This window comes from Haliaeetus leucocephalus, unplaced genomic scaffold, assembly GCF_000737465.1.
Source record: "Haliaeetus leucocephalus isolate CR32 unplaced genomic scaffold, Haliaeetus_leucocephalus-4.0 Scaffold657, whole genome shotgun sequence".
Classification (NCBI taxonomy): domain Eukaryota; kingdom Metazoa; phylum Chordata; class Aves; order Accipitriformes; family Accipitridae; genus Haliaeetus; species Haliaeetus leucocephalus.
This window is the reverse complement of record NW_010973093.1, coordinates 2,913,621-2,929,878: the sequence shown is the minus strand read 5'-3', so window position 1 is coordinate 2,929,878 and position 16,258 is coordinate 2,913,621. Positions and strand designations below refer to the sequence as shown.

The following is a 16,258-nucleotide window of genomic DNA, read 5'->3' as shown; positions in this document are numbered from 1 at the left end:
TTCAATAAAAACAGAATAAAAAGTAACAGTTCAAAAAGCCAACCCACAAGCAAGTTCTGTCTTGTTTTCCTGTTGGTTGGTGCTTGACAAATCATCTGGGGAGCAGTTACCATTTTAATGGCACTGTTTTACAGGAACTTCTTTAAAAACTTGTTTATATCCTGGGTTTAAGGAGGAGGGAGGACGGGTTGTCACCACTAAGTACATCCCTATAATGACCACAAAGAGAATAAATAGCTGTTCAAGTAATCATCAATGAAGAGAAACGCTAGTTCTTACAAACAGGGAGGGAACAATCCGTTACAAGGCTGTAATCTAAATTTTTTGTAGAACTTAAGTTTTCAGTATAACTACAAAAGACACGAGAACAGAATTTGAAAATTCAGCAATGGTCATATTGAGGTTTTAACACGTACAAGGCAACAGAACATCTTAACACAATACATACCAGCATTGCCCTGTCCTTGTATCGCAGTGGTGATAGGTACTATGTGCGTTCCGTTCTGCGTTACAGTTTTTATTGGTAGCTGGTGTTGACCTAGAGGTGCCTGTTGCACTATAGTAACTGTCTGTAAGGGTGTGGTCTGAGATGTCTGAATGATACGACTAGCAGCTCCTATTGTAGCATGACTAATAGCAGGTATAGGCTCCACTTTAACTGAAAAGCAGAAGATAAAACATTGTGAAAAACAAGAAAGTGTTAAAGAACCATTTGTTTTTACTTAATCAACCCTCAGTGAAAAAGTATACCATTTTATTACTAGTTCCAACATATCTGAGAAATTACGATGCAAAATCTTCAGTTTGGGGCAAACATTTCAAGCATTCATCTGGAACTAAGTTTAAGTAATAATCCTTCTGTATAAAGAGCTAGCAAAACAACTAACCCACAGGTTCTCACCTTTTACTTCCTTGTGGTCTCCATTCTCTTGAGGTTCTACCTTAGGCTGGGTTACCATCGCAGCTTGCGTGACTACTGCCTGTCCAGCTACAGTGTAAGTGTTTGCTGGTGCTAATCCAGTCACATTTGTGACAGACACAGCTGGTATCTGGTGGACCACATGAACTGTCTGAACTACAGGCTGCTGGGATGTTGATGTCGTCACAGGAGTTGCAACAGTGTAGGTGACGGGTTTAATAGTTTGTGGTAGCTGCCGTTGTACAGTAATTAAAACTGGTTGGCTAGATAGAGGTGATCCTACCAAGAAAAAGAAAAAATTAGGCTGCCAATTTTAATTATTTCTTTTAAGCCAGTCATTCTTTTAAACTTAACACTAAAGCCTGAGAGGATTAACAACCTCCTTCACTAATGCCTGAATGATCCAAAAGATAAAACCGGACAATGAAGATTATGACACATGGCTATTCCAAGCCGCACATTCAAAGTTAAGTGCTGTATTAGCTCATTAAGACCCACGCATCATTTGGGCAAAAGCCCCCCCACCTCTCCCCAAATGTAGCTGTACTACCAAAGCTATGTTTAATACTCATTTAGTAAAACCCCTTTCCATAGATGGGAACATGCATGTGCTTCAGGTGTTGTGTGGAACATGTCTGCATTGGCAAAACTCTCAGCTTCCTAGGCTGGGGAAAGCCTGGTGTCTCTGCTCAGCTCAGGACCATGTTTGCCTTTGCCAAAGAATGGTCACTGGCACTTCTGTAGTACCAGAATATCACAAAGAAAAAGGATGGCAAAAGTATATAAACTAAGGTAATTAAACAAATACATCCTTATTGCATCATGCCTCACGCTCTTCTTTTTTTTATAGGAAATTTCTTATCACGCAAATTTATTCCTTGTCTTTTATCCTTTCTTTTTACCCCCACCTTTGAAAGGATGACATGACCACAGATGCATGCAAGACACTTGCTTATTTCTGCAATCCATGTAACCTAGAGGGTTTTTTTCCTAAACCAGAAAGAATATGTTTTGAAAGGAAGTGACAACTGTTACAAGACAATACAGTCCTACACAGGACAGAAGCACAATCTCTGCTTAGTAACACAGTGATCAAGGGTGCTGGAACAGCACACAGATAACAGTCTGTATGTATGCAAACAGAATTTCCCTGGCATGTTTATGTGTTTATCAAAGATTTACTATAAATGTTAAAGAGGTTAAATTTTTATGGATTTTTTTGGTGTACATATGAAGAAGTCTTGGTAATATTTATATATTAGCCCTCTCCCACCTCCCACCCCAAACACTTATTTCAGGAATCCTCACCTGGGGCACTCTGTGCAAATCGCGCTTCTTGTATTACCGCTAGTTTTGGCTGGATAGCACTAGGCTCAGGTTCCATTGGGACTGGAGATCCTTCCCTGGACAGACTCTCGGGGGTCTGGACTCCACTGGAGTGTGCAGACAACACTCCAGAGTGATTAGGAGAAGCTGGGGCACTTCTGTATTTAAAAATGAAAGCAGCAGCTGATGTGTTTTAACTTCTGAACTGTGAAAGACAGTGACCTTCCTCTACAGAGACCGTAACACACACTGCCCACAGGAGGGCACCTCTGCCTTCTGGCAAGTACAGTTACAACCCAAAGCAGTTCTGATGATCTTTATAAAGCTTCTGTTAAACAGGGACAGAATTTAAAAGGAAACTTCAGGTATAGTTAATGCAGAAGAAGTGGCTGGGCGCCTTCTTAGGGAGACTCTCTAAACAATCTGTGAAACATGAACATTTCTTCTGGTGGAGAAGAATGATGAGCAAATCTCAGTCTACAGGGCAAGTAATAAAAGATCTGCTCCAGCAGAAAGGCCGTAACTTTACAGAGGGAGTAATTTAAACCCATGTATTTCCCCATCATGAATTCTGCTTGGACATTATAAAACTAAATACATAATTGTCATCTCTAAGTTCAATAAAATGGTAGCTGGTATTTGATAATTTTCTTTGCAAACAGTTTTAAAATGCAGTAGGTGGCAGTTAGAAATTAAAATTATAACTCTGTTAAAAAAAAAAAACCAAAAAACCAAAGGTACACCAAGGCTTGCTTACATTAACAATCTGATAGTTAGTTATGCAAACTGAGTCAGTTCGTTAACACTAAAAACAAGCAATAAAAACAAGCCTAGTGTATGGGGCAGCCTCCTAGTAAATCATACAGAATTCAAATACTGAGTCTGGATGAAATTAAATTACTAAACTTGTGACTGTATCCAAAACTATCAAGTCTGCATCAGCCTGAAGATTAAACAACAGCCATAGTCTTTTTGTTCATCTGTTTTTCCTTACCTAGAAGAGAGTGGTCCCAGAGGGGTTCTAAAGCAAGGTACTCCCCTAGGCCGCCTTTTCCTAAAAGCCTGCTCTATTAATTTGCTTTCAGAGGCAGGGTCTATCCTCCAGAATGAGCCTTTGCCTGGTTCTTCCTGGGAACGTGGTACTTTGATGAAATAACGATTCAGAGAGAGATTGTGACGTATTGAATTCTATGGAACATAAAAAAATATGTAGAATTCATATAACTTTTCCAAGTCAGAATGTGGCCTACTGCAGCAGTTCGTACTATAGGAGACTCGGGGTTCAGGTCTTTAATTCCTTAATTCAACAGAACTCAGAGCACTACAAAGGCAGTGCGATAAACCTGAAAGGACTCTTGCATTTTTCAAATCTTTCCCAACAATTAAAAAACCCAGTATGCTAATGCGGCAATAACAGGAATCCAACTTAATTCTCTAATGAGAAACATGGTGATTGCAACAAACTGCTGGAACACTACAAATACTTGCATATAATGCAGTGTAAAAAAAAAAAATTATCTGTCTTCATACACCACCCTTCCCCAGGTGTCAAAGAAAATGTGAGTTCATTCTAGGAGGGCCAGTAAAATACAGCATATGCTGATCCTGATCTTATATGATAATCCTGTTACTGTTCCACAATACAGAAAGAAAAGGTTAAATTACACAAGTTCCAAATGCAGCTAGATTGTTGTGAGTTCACCCACAGTCCAGTCTGTCTCAACAAAGGAGCCAAGGATTTAGTGTGTCTAGAAAAACAACAAATGGCAGTAGGTCCTAAAACAGCTCTTCAGTGAGATCTTTGTTACTGCACTCTAGTAGTTTGCACATTCCTTTATCCTCACTATGCTAGAAACACACGCAATTCTTCAATCAGAGATGCAGAAAACTGGTAACACCCTGAAGTGGCTGTACCTATGCTTGACTTTGCATATATAATTTTTTAAAATTTTTTTTATTTTTTTAAAGAGATAAACCCCAAATCTCTCTAAATATTATCACTGAACAAGAAGAAAATAACGATAGGCATACATACTGAAACACTTGTGGTGGAACAGGGGGAAAAATGGAGAAAAAGTTTTATGTTATCAAAAGCTCTCAAAAATTTGCAAAATCAAGTGCAAATCTTACTCAAATGTCTGAGTTCATGACCTTGATGGCAAGTTTGGAAAACTTAAAGCAATGATAACCATGTATGGTTTCTTAAATGCAAACTGATGAAACCAGAAATGGTTTTCCCTGCCAAAAATTGAAACAGAACTAGAAAGATGCCAAGAACGTGTTTATAAATTGTATTTATTTCTCCATATGCTAGAATAAAAAAGTAGATCCAAAAGTACCTGCTGAAGTAAGTTCATGAAGAAGAGTCAAGTGCTCAACAAAATGAGACCTTTATATAATAAAGGATACAAATACGTCAATACTATTTATTAAGGTATAGGATTTGGATACTATACACATGTATGTACTCTATGTTTTGAATAATATGTGCATATATGGCCTCAAATATTATTTAAAACATCTATAAGTCACCCTAACTGTAATCTAACACCTGATGGATAAAAGCTAGCAGAGCTATTCACACATGGGGTACACCTGTTAGGGTTGTAGCAGTGCTTTATATGACTAGTGACTGAAGAGCACCTGATTTTCAGCTTTTCCAATTGTTTTTATGAATAGGTGCTAATTAATTATTCCAGAACATACTACGTCTGCTGTGTCTATCACCTTGGTTCTGTGAAGTATTATACATCTAAATACATACACTGTTCTAAGGCAGAATTCTTTAACCATGCATTACAGTGTATGCACGTTTGGTTCCATGATGCTTACATAAAGAAGCATTATACTCACAGATATTCAAGATATTTCAGAATAGGAAGCAAAAAGCACACCAACGTTTTATAAACAGAATCTTGTTGCTAAAACAGATCTGTTAGTATGACTGCAGCAAGGATTCTGCACTGCTTATGTGCGAAAAGGAAACAAAAGAGACTTCCTAGCCACAACAACAGCTAAGCCCTTCACTTGCCAAACCATTAACAAAAAGCTAGGAAGAGTTACATTCCCTGCTAACCTTGGAATTCCTCTAAGAGTGATTCAACTTTCATATAGGCCCTGTGACAAATAAGTATGTGATTAATATTTAAAAATCTATTCCACTACTGAAATGGCATGTATTCTTTAGTCTTCTACTTTACAGCGAGTATTAGCACTTCTTCACTTTTCCCCTCCCCCAGTCTCCAAGTTTTACTTCCCTGAAAATAACTTCAGAGCATGCCTCTGTTGCAGATCATGACTGTACTAAGCAGCAACACAGTGAAACTGATACTCCATGACCAACAGTGCAGTCTGAATGTTATACAGGCAAACTGGCCAGTCCTGCTAATTGTGCTCTTCTGTCCTTTGCTGAAACTAAAAACAGCAGCAAAGGCATCGAACCTTTATGCGTTATCTGGAAAGACTATGCCCAGACTGATTCATACTCGGTTAGTCATCCTGGCAAATGCTAAGGTTGGTCTCTTTAAAAATGAAAAGAAAGCAGAAATTAATTCTATAGAATTGAAGGGTTTGGTCTAACTCAGTACAGAAACAAGTTCACAAATAGACTATGTTGCACAAATAAAAAAGGGGCACATAATAGTGCAAGATAACAACAGATAACATACACTTGTTCCTTCACTGTATTGCATGGTCAAGACCACTGTTTTCAAATATAACCAAACTTCTAACATTTAATATCTTAATTTTATCTCAAGATAACAATACAGATGTTTACACAAGTATAAGTTACAGAACACAACCACATTCCTAGATAGCATACATATATTTAAATCCACAGTGCCAATTGTACTTTTCTTCCCCAAAAGTCTGTATGTATCCCTCTTAGAGGTTTAGAGAATCCATGAATAAAGCAATGTTTCAAATACAGAGTAATGTAAATTGCCTACTTTGTTGGAGAACTTACAATCGGGAAAAAGACAGAACACTCATTTGACAAATTCTATTCATGAAGGGCTGTTAGGCTCACAAATTGACTTCTTATGACACCTTACAGCTGCCAGTATTACTTACAACTAAAAAAAAAACATTCCAGAAATCAAATTTACCTGCCAGCCCTTGTCTGCTGTCCTGTAGTACGGATAATTTTTAGTTATGTGCGTATAAATTCCATTTAGTGTAAGCTGCTTATCAGGTGCCATTGTAATTGCTTGTACTATTAGCTGTGCATAGGAGTAAGGTGGCTTAGAGTCGTCCTGTACAAGAAAAAGAAAAGTCTGCATCAATAAACTTTAAAGATACACATGCCCCTTTCTAAATCAAAATTTACAAAAGACAATTAAAAAAAGGCACTTTTGGATGACCAAAATCTTGAGACAGAAAAGAAACTAAGACAACTGTGCTCTTCTGATTAGCAGATTTTAAGATAACATTAAAGATTTGGAGAAACATACAACAGTAATGAATTCTCGATAGCCTATAAACAGATATATAACTGAAAATACACAGAGACCCTCCCACAAAGGGAAGAGAGATAAATAAATAAATAAATACAATATATCTAATCACAAAAACCTACAAATTGTTTTTAAAGTCTGTAACGTTAAATTATGACTTAGTGTATATATTTTAACAAACAAAATTTCAGAAGTCTTATATTCACTTAAGATGTGATTTATGGGATTGATTTCAAACAATGTTTACCTTTGGGCTATCTCCACCCGATGCTTCCTTGTCATTTTCTGACTGTGAATTGTCAGCCATTAAATGTAGGTCAGATGGTATTACACGACTCATTTTGTACCCTGAAGAGCCTGCACCACGGGGGCTAGATGGGCAGGAATTTGCAGCACTGTAGAGCATAAAAAGAAGATCCTACTATTTTGTTATACAGTATATCACCACATTATGTCTAATCAAAAAGCTCTTATTGCAGAAAAGCCCACTACCAGAGCTTCTAGACTACAGTTAAGGGTCTGTCAGTATTTCCATTATAAACCCCATCTTCCAAGCCTTTCTAACTCATCCATGGGAATTAAAATCACTGCAGGAAGAAACCTGTCAAATGAAGCTCAGGCTTTCCTCCTCAAAGGAAAAAGGATTAACTGATTTATTAGGTTGAACTGCATTTGTGTAAGATTTGCCAACAGAAAAGTCCACTTCAACTACATAAGCAACCACAAATTTTAAGACACTCATTTGAAACAAGAAACACATCTTGCCTGAAATTTTTGCCATATGCTTGTACTCAGCCCGCTCAAAAAAGGTCTCTCCTGTGCAGTATTTTTGCATGTTTGAGAAAATAGAGCGACCGATGAGGAAAAAAAGGTTTGATTCTCATTTAAATCTAAACCAACATTATTTTAAGTGTTTGCAGGTATGCGCGCATACATATACACACACATAGATATGTATAAAAATCATAAATTTATCTGTAAACGGGATGCAGTAGCACTGACTCACCTAATTTAACACAGTATTAGGCCAACAGAGTAGATACACTGTTACAAAGCAAAAGATAGTGCCAAACCAATGAAGTGTCTCTTGACACCTCACGTTTTGCTATCCATCACAGAAAAACAAAGATATAATTGTATATAATTCCAGTGTACCATCTTTCTAACAGTTGTCTCCCTGCCTTGCACAGTCCACAGGAACCACAGCTGCACAAAGCCAATTTTCTTCTAAAATTCTCATTTAGCCAACGGGAAAGAGACAGTCATTGGGTGATGTCTGTCCCCTTCTCCAAAAAAACATTTCAGCAGTTCTCTACAATGAGGTATACTTCTCAGCAATTCACGCTGTAACTGATTTCAAAACAGCCCTCAGAAATTCAAAAAAAGTTAACTAAAAATTAGAATGACAAAGCCTGCTGTGCCCCCAGAACCAGCTTTATCTCCAAAGACAATCTTTAACCTAAATTGAACCTATGGTTCAAAACACTGAGTAACCAATAAAGCTAGAGAATGTTATTTAGATTTATACAATAAAGCTTTAACAAATTTACATCTGTCAAGTTTTGTTTGTCTGCCTGGCCTCTCAAGCTTTTTGCTACCTCCCTTTTTACGTACAAAAGCAAGGCAGGCACTTTAGATTGGGCAATATATATTAAAAAAAAAAAATCTTCAAGCTTCACATCACAAGAAATCCACCAACGTTTTGCTACTAATGATATACTATACAAGGGAGATTGGATTTTTTAAGTGTTGTATGGAAGAATCCTTGATTAGAGCCAAAATGGGTAACTAATTTATTTTTTTAAATATAGGTCACTGCTGTTCTATGTTTTCACATATCAGCTGACAACATCCCTCTACTGTGCTCACTTTAGCATATATTGACAAAGCGACACATATGGTATAATCAAAGCAAGTTTACAAGTCTTCTACAAAACAGGATGATTTGAAGAGAAACTGTCAAGCTTTGCTCTCAAAATAGACTCAAAAGTGTAATCTTTTTTTTTTTTTTTTTTTTTTGGTAATAAACTACAGTCAACAGGTGCATGAAAGCCCTGAAGAGAATTACAAAATTCACAGTGAGGCAAAGACTGTGGTGATATATGTGATATTATCTGAAATATTTATGAGCTGCTCTGTCATTTCTTGGGCAAGATATGTTTTCCCTGAATTTTAATAAGAAAGCAAACCTGTTATACAGTCAAGTCTAGATCTCTTTTCTCTCTACTTCCACCATTTATACAGATCTCATTAAACACCACAATATTGAGATCAAGATCTTGGCAAGCATGAAAGAAGTCAATTACCCTTACATTCAAATTTCATTAACCAGATCTACATTTTTAAAAATCAAGCATTAACAGTCCTTCACTCAAGTGAAGACACAGGAAGTGAGAGGAGAAGAAAAAACTTTCAAAAGCATGTATGTGACTTTGAAACACAATTTTCCGTGCCTTTAAATAAACTCTTGCTCCTGAACTTTCTATGAGTTTTCAAAATTGAATGTAAACTAATTTTATCAGTTTGCGAGGACAGCTTGCTTATGTTTAACTGAGTTTGGTTCCAAAGAACAAGTCAGACAATGGCTACAATTAGCAAATCAAGCAGCACAGCAAGTAAAAAAACCAGATTAACCTCCCCTGCAGAAGACTTCCCTACACTAAATTCCACATCTTACACTGTATTTTAAGTAAAACATCTGTTTACTTCCAGCTATGACTCATCAGTAACAAATCTTCTGGAGTAAGGGATCAGTCTATTTTCCATACTAATGATAAACATTTTTTCTGATGATAGACTTCAGGGGGACAGTAACTAATGAGAATGTTTAAAAATAGTATAATTTAGACTTATCTCATTTAAAGTGTTGCCATAAGCATGCAAGAGTAAAAAGCAACCTAAATCACCTGGAATGCAAGAAAAAGATATGCTCCTTTGCTGTTCTAAGAATGCCAGGCTTCTGAGCAAACTGTTACACACTTAACTCATTAAATTTGAATATTAAAGGTTGCTCATGCAACTGACTTTATTAGTTAGCAGAATGGTGCTTCTCTCCAAGGCAGGTAATGCTGAGCTTCAACTAAACTTGTACCACAAAAGCAAAATACTTTCAATGAATTAGAAAGCTATCTCAAGCCTGTAACCATGTATTGCCCTATATCCAATGTGCAGGGTTTAAATACCTGATAGTTCCTGTGGGAGAAGGGAGAGGGCTGATCAGGTGAGCCATGTTGTCTGGAATGTTTATTGTTAAGGGAGAGATCTGGGGTTGCACAGGCTTCACTGGGGACTCCGGGGCCTCCTGTTTTTCTCTCTTTTCATTGGACAGAGCTGTGAAAGTTATCTTGATGTTTGTGCTGGGAAACCTGAAAGTACAGCTGAAAAATAAAAAACAAATTGTTTACAGAATATAAGAATTTCTGCATTACTTGCACATATCACCTAACCTTATTTAAAAAATGAAAAGGTACAGTATCTTATGTAATTACCTGTAACCATCTTCATTTTACAGATCATACAGAAAGATCAGTGTGACCAGAAAAAGATCCCCAAGTAAGCAATTTTAAAATTTGGGAAGAAATATAAGAAAATGCAATTCTTTGTAACAAGGGCAGTTTATGTGTTGTCTCTACATTTCTTGAGGCTCATCCTGATCTTGCAACTATCCCTAAAAGAAGTACTATTTTGAAGACAAACGACTATTATTTTATGATGCCAAAGAACAGCTTCAGCAAACAAACAAGTAGGTCCATGATATCAAAATTAATCATAAGCGTAAATGTTGGCCAATTTGAGGTCTACCCGGTTTCATAGACTGGTCTAACTAAAAAGATTTGGTTTCTTTTCTCTTAACATACTCATTAAACTTAACACATATCAATCCTAATTCTGATCATTTACAGAGTATATTGCTGTTGTAGTACTACACTCAAGTATCTTTTTTCAGAGCTGAATTTAAGAGCCAATTTCAATAAATTGTCCATTTTTTTATATTACCAAAGATTGCATGCCCAAATTTAAAGACTAATGATAAATTAACAATGTGCAATTGTTTAAAAATCTGGATAATAAAATACAATGAATGCACCTTTGAGTATTTTCCTTTCTACTTCTCTGTATATAGCATTTAGAAGTTAACCCAATTAAACAGAACAGGCTATTTATAACTTCTCATTAAATAAACAGCTTGAGTAAACAAGAAACTGAATTTTCTCTCAACAAAAGCATCTATAAAAATACAGTTCAAATAACTTTACTATCTGCCCTTTCTTAAGCTGTTAAATGACACTCAGCACTAAACCCACAATTATATTTACACACCTCTTCCACATGATGAAAAGGACTTTCCATTGCCACAATACCCAGAAACAAACCTTAGAAAAAAAAATTTTAGAGTGATTCTGGGTAGATCTAGTTTTATAAAGAAATGAAACAACAGCATGCTGGAACAGGCCTAAGAAATGTAGCTATGAATACGAGATACAGACTGTAAACAAAAGTGATCATTTCTCTGGAAAAATATATTAAACATAAAAGTGATGTAAGAATTGGAAGGAACACTCAGCTGTGGAGTAGCCTTAAAAACACTAGCTCTCGTGTTTTGGTTTTTATTTCTTAAAATTAATCTAAGGATGTTTATAGAACAAAGGTAGCATTTGATTTTCACTACATTTCTTGCCACATGCACTGTAGCGATTCTTTTTTCCTACAATACATACCCAAGGATCACGAAAAAGAGAATCAACAATGACCTTCCTTTTCTCTCAGTCTTACTTCTCAGTATGGACCATGTCCGAATTTAACAGACGACCTATTTCTGAAACACGCTCAATGTACTAAATTAGGAACAGAATCTATGCCAAAAAAACTGCACATGCATTTCAGCAAGAAAGTTAAATGGACCAATTTCTGGGTTGGTTTTTTTTTTTTTTTTCCCTTTTTTTCTTTTTTTTTTTTTTTTTTAATATCTTCAGTAACAACTAATTTCTTTACTTTTTCCAGTAGAAAGTATTTTTTGCTTATATTTTTACTGACAATTGAAAGAGGTGTCAGCTGTTTTGCTAATAAAAAAAGTTTTCTAAACATTTCAGTGAATCAGCAATAATGACAATACCACTTCTCAAGTGTATGCAAAGAGGGTAGCCAAAGACATCGTTTTTGCTAAAAATCTGTGAACAACATCATCTGTTGGACATAGAGACAGGTTTAAATTTTAGTCACCTGTTCTATAGCCTCTATTTAACTTAATGCTTTTCAGACCAAGCTTATTTCAACTTAAGACAAACGTGGGAAGAACCAGACATAGTTTTAGATGCTCATTCACTGGTTAGAGTTCTTACTGGCTAGTAAAACAACCCAGTCCATAATAATGAGCAACCAGAGTCCTACAGTGCTGGGGTGGGGTAAGGATGGGGAGGAGGTAGATCTTCACAACTCAGACCAGAAATACAGTAACACATAAAACGTATACTCAACAACTCCTCCAACAGTCCATGTAAGTATGCATATTAAAACATCTCCCTTCTTACACTACTGCACCAGCTTACTGCATTATCTCCCCTGTGGGTATCTTTCACAAAAAAGGTAAGTGCAGCTTACTCAGGTAAGACTAAAGCACAGATTTCAAAGTATAGCAGAGACAGGGTGCTCTCAAATGTCGACCAAGTTTGGGATGGGGAGGCGGAGGGAAACAAAGAAACCAAACCCAAAAAACACCCCCAAACCCAGGAGCTTTGACTAATCAAGGATACTGTATAGGCTATAAATGGGCCAAACAAACTCGGAACTTATAGTCAAGAACTATACTAAAACCTAAAGGTGTCACTGTCACAGTGTACAACATTTCACATGCTGAGCTTGAAAGGCCAGCGTTATTAAGGATGACACAATATACTTACAAATCACTGTCTCGTTAGAACATGCAAACACCTGATTATTATCAAAACACCACATCTCTCAATTGATTCATATTTGTAAACACAGTTTTTTTAATAGAAACTTTTTTTTATAGCTGGAATTCAGCCAAAAAGCAGAATAAAGAGTGTATACTAACCAACAGATTTTCTGAATAAATTGCATTAACACAAACATATTACATTTACTTCCAAAATCAAAGCAAGCAACACATTCTAATTTGATCAGAATCAAGTTGGTTTTGGCATATTCTTTAGTTATACAATGAACTAAACAAAAACCACAGCACACCCACAGGGAGAGACGTGATCAAACATTTAGTCAACAGCAAGCTGAATTTGATTTTACTCACTGTTTAAAGTGTTTGCAATAGTTTCAGGATGTGCTACCACAGGATGGTTGCTACAGAAGAAACTCATCTATACAACCCACTTAAAAAAAAAAAAAAAAAAAAAGGTGTAGTTTTGCAAGCTGTCACTCTATACCTCACCTACTCAACTAACTACCATTCTTCCTTTGTAGGATGATGCCATTCAGAGTAGGAAATCAAACAGAGGCACCAAGATTGATCCAACAAATTCCTAAAAACAAATGTTTACAAAACATCCATGTTTAAACAATTACATGATGAAAAGTGTGTTAGGTATCTAAGTGATGAAAACAAATAGCACTATTTAGCTGACATGCCAGTGTTGTATTTTATGTATTTCAAAAAACTATTCACAGTATCCATACTTAAAATAATTTTGTACATTTATTGATTATGATGAGTACTTGCCTTGTGCTTTCTACAGAGCATCACAAAGGAGGACAGTGTGCAATCTAGGAAACTGCAGCAGAGGTGTCACAACTAAAATGCAACTCATGATCCTAATTATTCTTTTTTAAAAAGTTCATTCTGGGTTGACTACTGGAAAACAGACAAGAAGCATCAAATCATTTCAAACTATTCCCTAGAAAACTCTTACTATCTCTACAGCTCCCAGCAAAACAGAGACATGCTGATCTAGGCACTACCCCTAAAGAGTTTAGCAACTTTGTAGGGTGCCAGGTAAGCGTCTTGTGGGAATATGTGCCAAGTCTAGTTTTGTCACACCTGTATTTCTAATATTTTCTCACTTCCCCTCTGCAGTTCTATCTGTACTGCAGGGAAAAGCTAATTAAACACTTGTAATTCTGCCTATATGAAAATACCATCTGATTGAAAATGAGGAATTCCATCCTGTCTCCACATGGGGAACCAAAACATGGAAGCAGGAATTCAATTTCCTCCCTGTACATAAACCCTGCTATGACACTCAGTGCCTCAGTATCCTTTGAATTATTCCATTTTAATTGTCTTTTAAGAACCAGGACAGAAATTGGACAGAAGCCGCCATCCTACTGCTCCTTTTATCAGCACCTCCAGATTTTACATTCAAATAGATTACAGGGGTTTGGCACTAATAACCCCCCAAGTCACGGTAGTTACAACTGTATAGTTCAATTCTTTCACACTGACTATGACACTGAACACCAGTTAACTTAAGGATCCCCCTATATTTTAAACAGATCTAAAAGAATAAGGTGAGAGTTTTCAAACTCTTGTTGATTTACTGAGAGCCAAGGAGAGCTTCAACTTTTTACATTAAAAAGGTAAGACCCACAAAAAAGAACCCAGTCAACATCTGGAATATTACTTTTGTCGATTTTTTACTTCAAACACTTTAAACACAAGCATGGGCAACAGCGTAACTCACCTCAAAGAGAAACTGAGGTAATTAACAACACCCGTACTACTAAAACGGACCTTTTTCAACTCAGGTTTTCTCTGACAGTACAGCAGGCTAAGATGATGCTATTCGTACTTCCTTCTCCTCCCCTATTTTGATCAGTGAATTAACAAAAAACATGGAAATCACCATACTTCTAGATATGGCCTCCCCTCCATGGAAGGAAGATTTGAAACCAATCCCTTTTCTAATTCCTCTTACCTACCTACTAACGACTCACCTCCCAATTAGTCTTTCCCCATCACTCCAGTAAAAATGAACCTCACAGGCAATTACTTTATTTATACTTCCAGCAAGATACTACAGTGCATGTTGCCAGGCCCACTTTTGATTCAATTGTATTTTAAAAGTAAAGCAAAAATTGCTGGTTTGGTTGGGGTTTTTTACATTATTCAGATAGAACCACAGAGAAATTGAGTTTGCAAGGGACCTCTGAAGGTCTCTAGCCCAACCTCCTGCTCAAAGCAGGGCTAACTTCCAAGTTAGACCAGGTTGTTCAGGGCCTTGTCTAATCAAATTTTGAAGCCTTCCAAGGATAGAGTTGGGCAATTCATTCCTGTAATTAGCCACTCTAATGGTGAAAGGTTTTTCCTCATTCGTCCAGGTATAATTTCTTGGTTGCAACTTGCTACAGCTGCTCATCCTCGAACTGTGCACCTCTCAGCACAGTCTGACTCCACCTTTTCTACAACCACCCTTTAGGCAGGGGAAGACTGCAATTAGATCCACCTTTGGGCTTCTCCAGGCAAATTAAAAAAAAAAATTAAAAAAAAAATCGAGGTCCTTTAGCCTCTCCTCATATGCCATATGTGCCAGCTCCCTAAGCATCTCAGCAGCCCCCCTCCTCACCTCTCCAGTTTGTCATCAGTTTTGTTTGTACTGGGGGCCCAAAACCAGACACCGTGACTGCCCAATACAAGGCCAGACTCCATCATCACAAAGGTGCACAGCTGAAACACATACAACCTCCTCTCCCCCAGGACCCCCCAGTCCTCCTCTGCAGAGCTGCTCCCCAGTCAGTCATTCCCAGCCTTTAGCCAACCCAGACACAGGATTTTACATTTGTCTTTGCTGAACTTCACAAGGTTCCTGTCAGTCAGTTCCTCCAGCTTGCCAGCATCCCTCTAGATGTCAGCCCTGCCCTCCAGCATATTAACCATTCCTCACCCCCAATTTGGCATTATCTGTGACCTGCAACAGGTACTCTCTGTCCCATGTCCCCAGTCACTGATGAGTAACAGCACTGACCCCAATTCTACAAGGTTAGAAAGCCACACATGGGTACCACTTCCTCTGCACCATTCAACGTAACAGCTGTCAATGAAATCTAAGACCAGCATGTCAAAACTGGGTGGCATTCAAGTGTCCATAGGAACATGGTACTTGGAAATCACAATTTGTATGACTTCCTGCTAATGGGTAAATTCTAGTATGAAAGAACAAGGACCACAATTTCATCTTTTCTCCATTTGCTGCTTCATTTATTAGTGATTTCATCACAATAGATTATTAGGAAATTAACTATAAACTAGATCTAGCTATTTTTTTAACCAATTATTTAAAAAAGCAAGTCTTAAAAGATGAGTCTTTACAAAAGCAACTAGAAATACCATGGAGGTAAAAAATTCAGTCTTTGTAAAGTCTGTGTATTGAGCCTTCATGTCCTGAGAAAAAGGTGCATCTCTAAAGAAAGAGCTGAGCTCGGTTCCTCTCTCAGATCAAACTGACACACACAAACCACTAGGAAATCTGTAAGAAGAGATGCAACTCCATGTCTTGGAGATTCCTGAAAGAAGTAACTTCTGTTAACTTGGAAAAACGCAACAATTCCCATACCAAGGATAAAGTGGCTGGCTCACCCTGTCTACCCT

General features: G+C 37.2%; 1 protein-coding gene across 1 annotated transcript in view; it reads right to left on the bottom strand.

Moving 5' to 3' along the window:
* The window catches only part of FOXK2 (forkhead box K2), a 46,093-nt gene that overhangs the window by 2,719 nt on the left and 27,116 nt on the right, over positions 1–16,258 (bottom strand). Inside the window, exons 2-8 of the mRNA XM_010579486.1 lie at positions 9,885–10,079; positions 6,950–7,097; positions 6,355–6,501; positions 3,240–3,433; positions 2,228–2,403; positions 902–1,198; positions 449–658 (exon numbers count right to left, since the gene is read on the bottom strand). Of these exons, the coding sequence (XP_010577788.1) occupies positions 449–658; positions 902–1,198; positions 2,228–2,403; positions 3,240–3,433; positions 6,355–6,501; positions 6,950–7,097; positions 9,885–10,079 (1,367 nt within the window). The remainder of the gene's footprint in view (positions 1–448; positions 659–901; positions 1,199–2,227; positions 2,404–3,239; positions 3,434–6,354; positions 6,502–6,949; positions 7,098–9,884; positions 10,080–16,258) is intronic.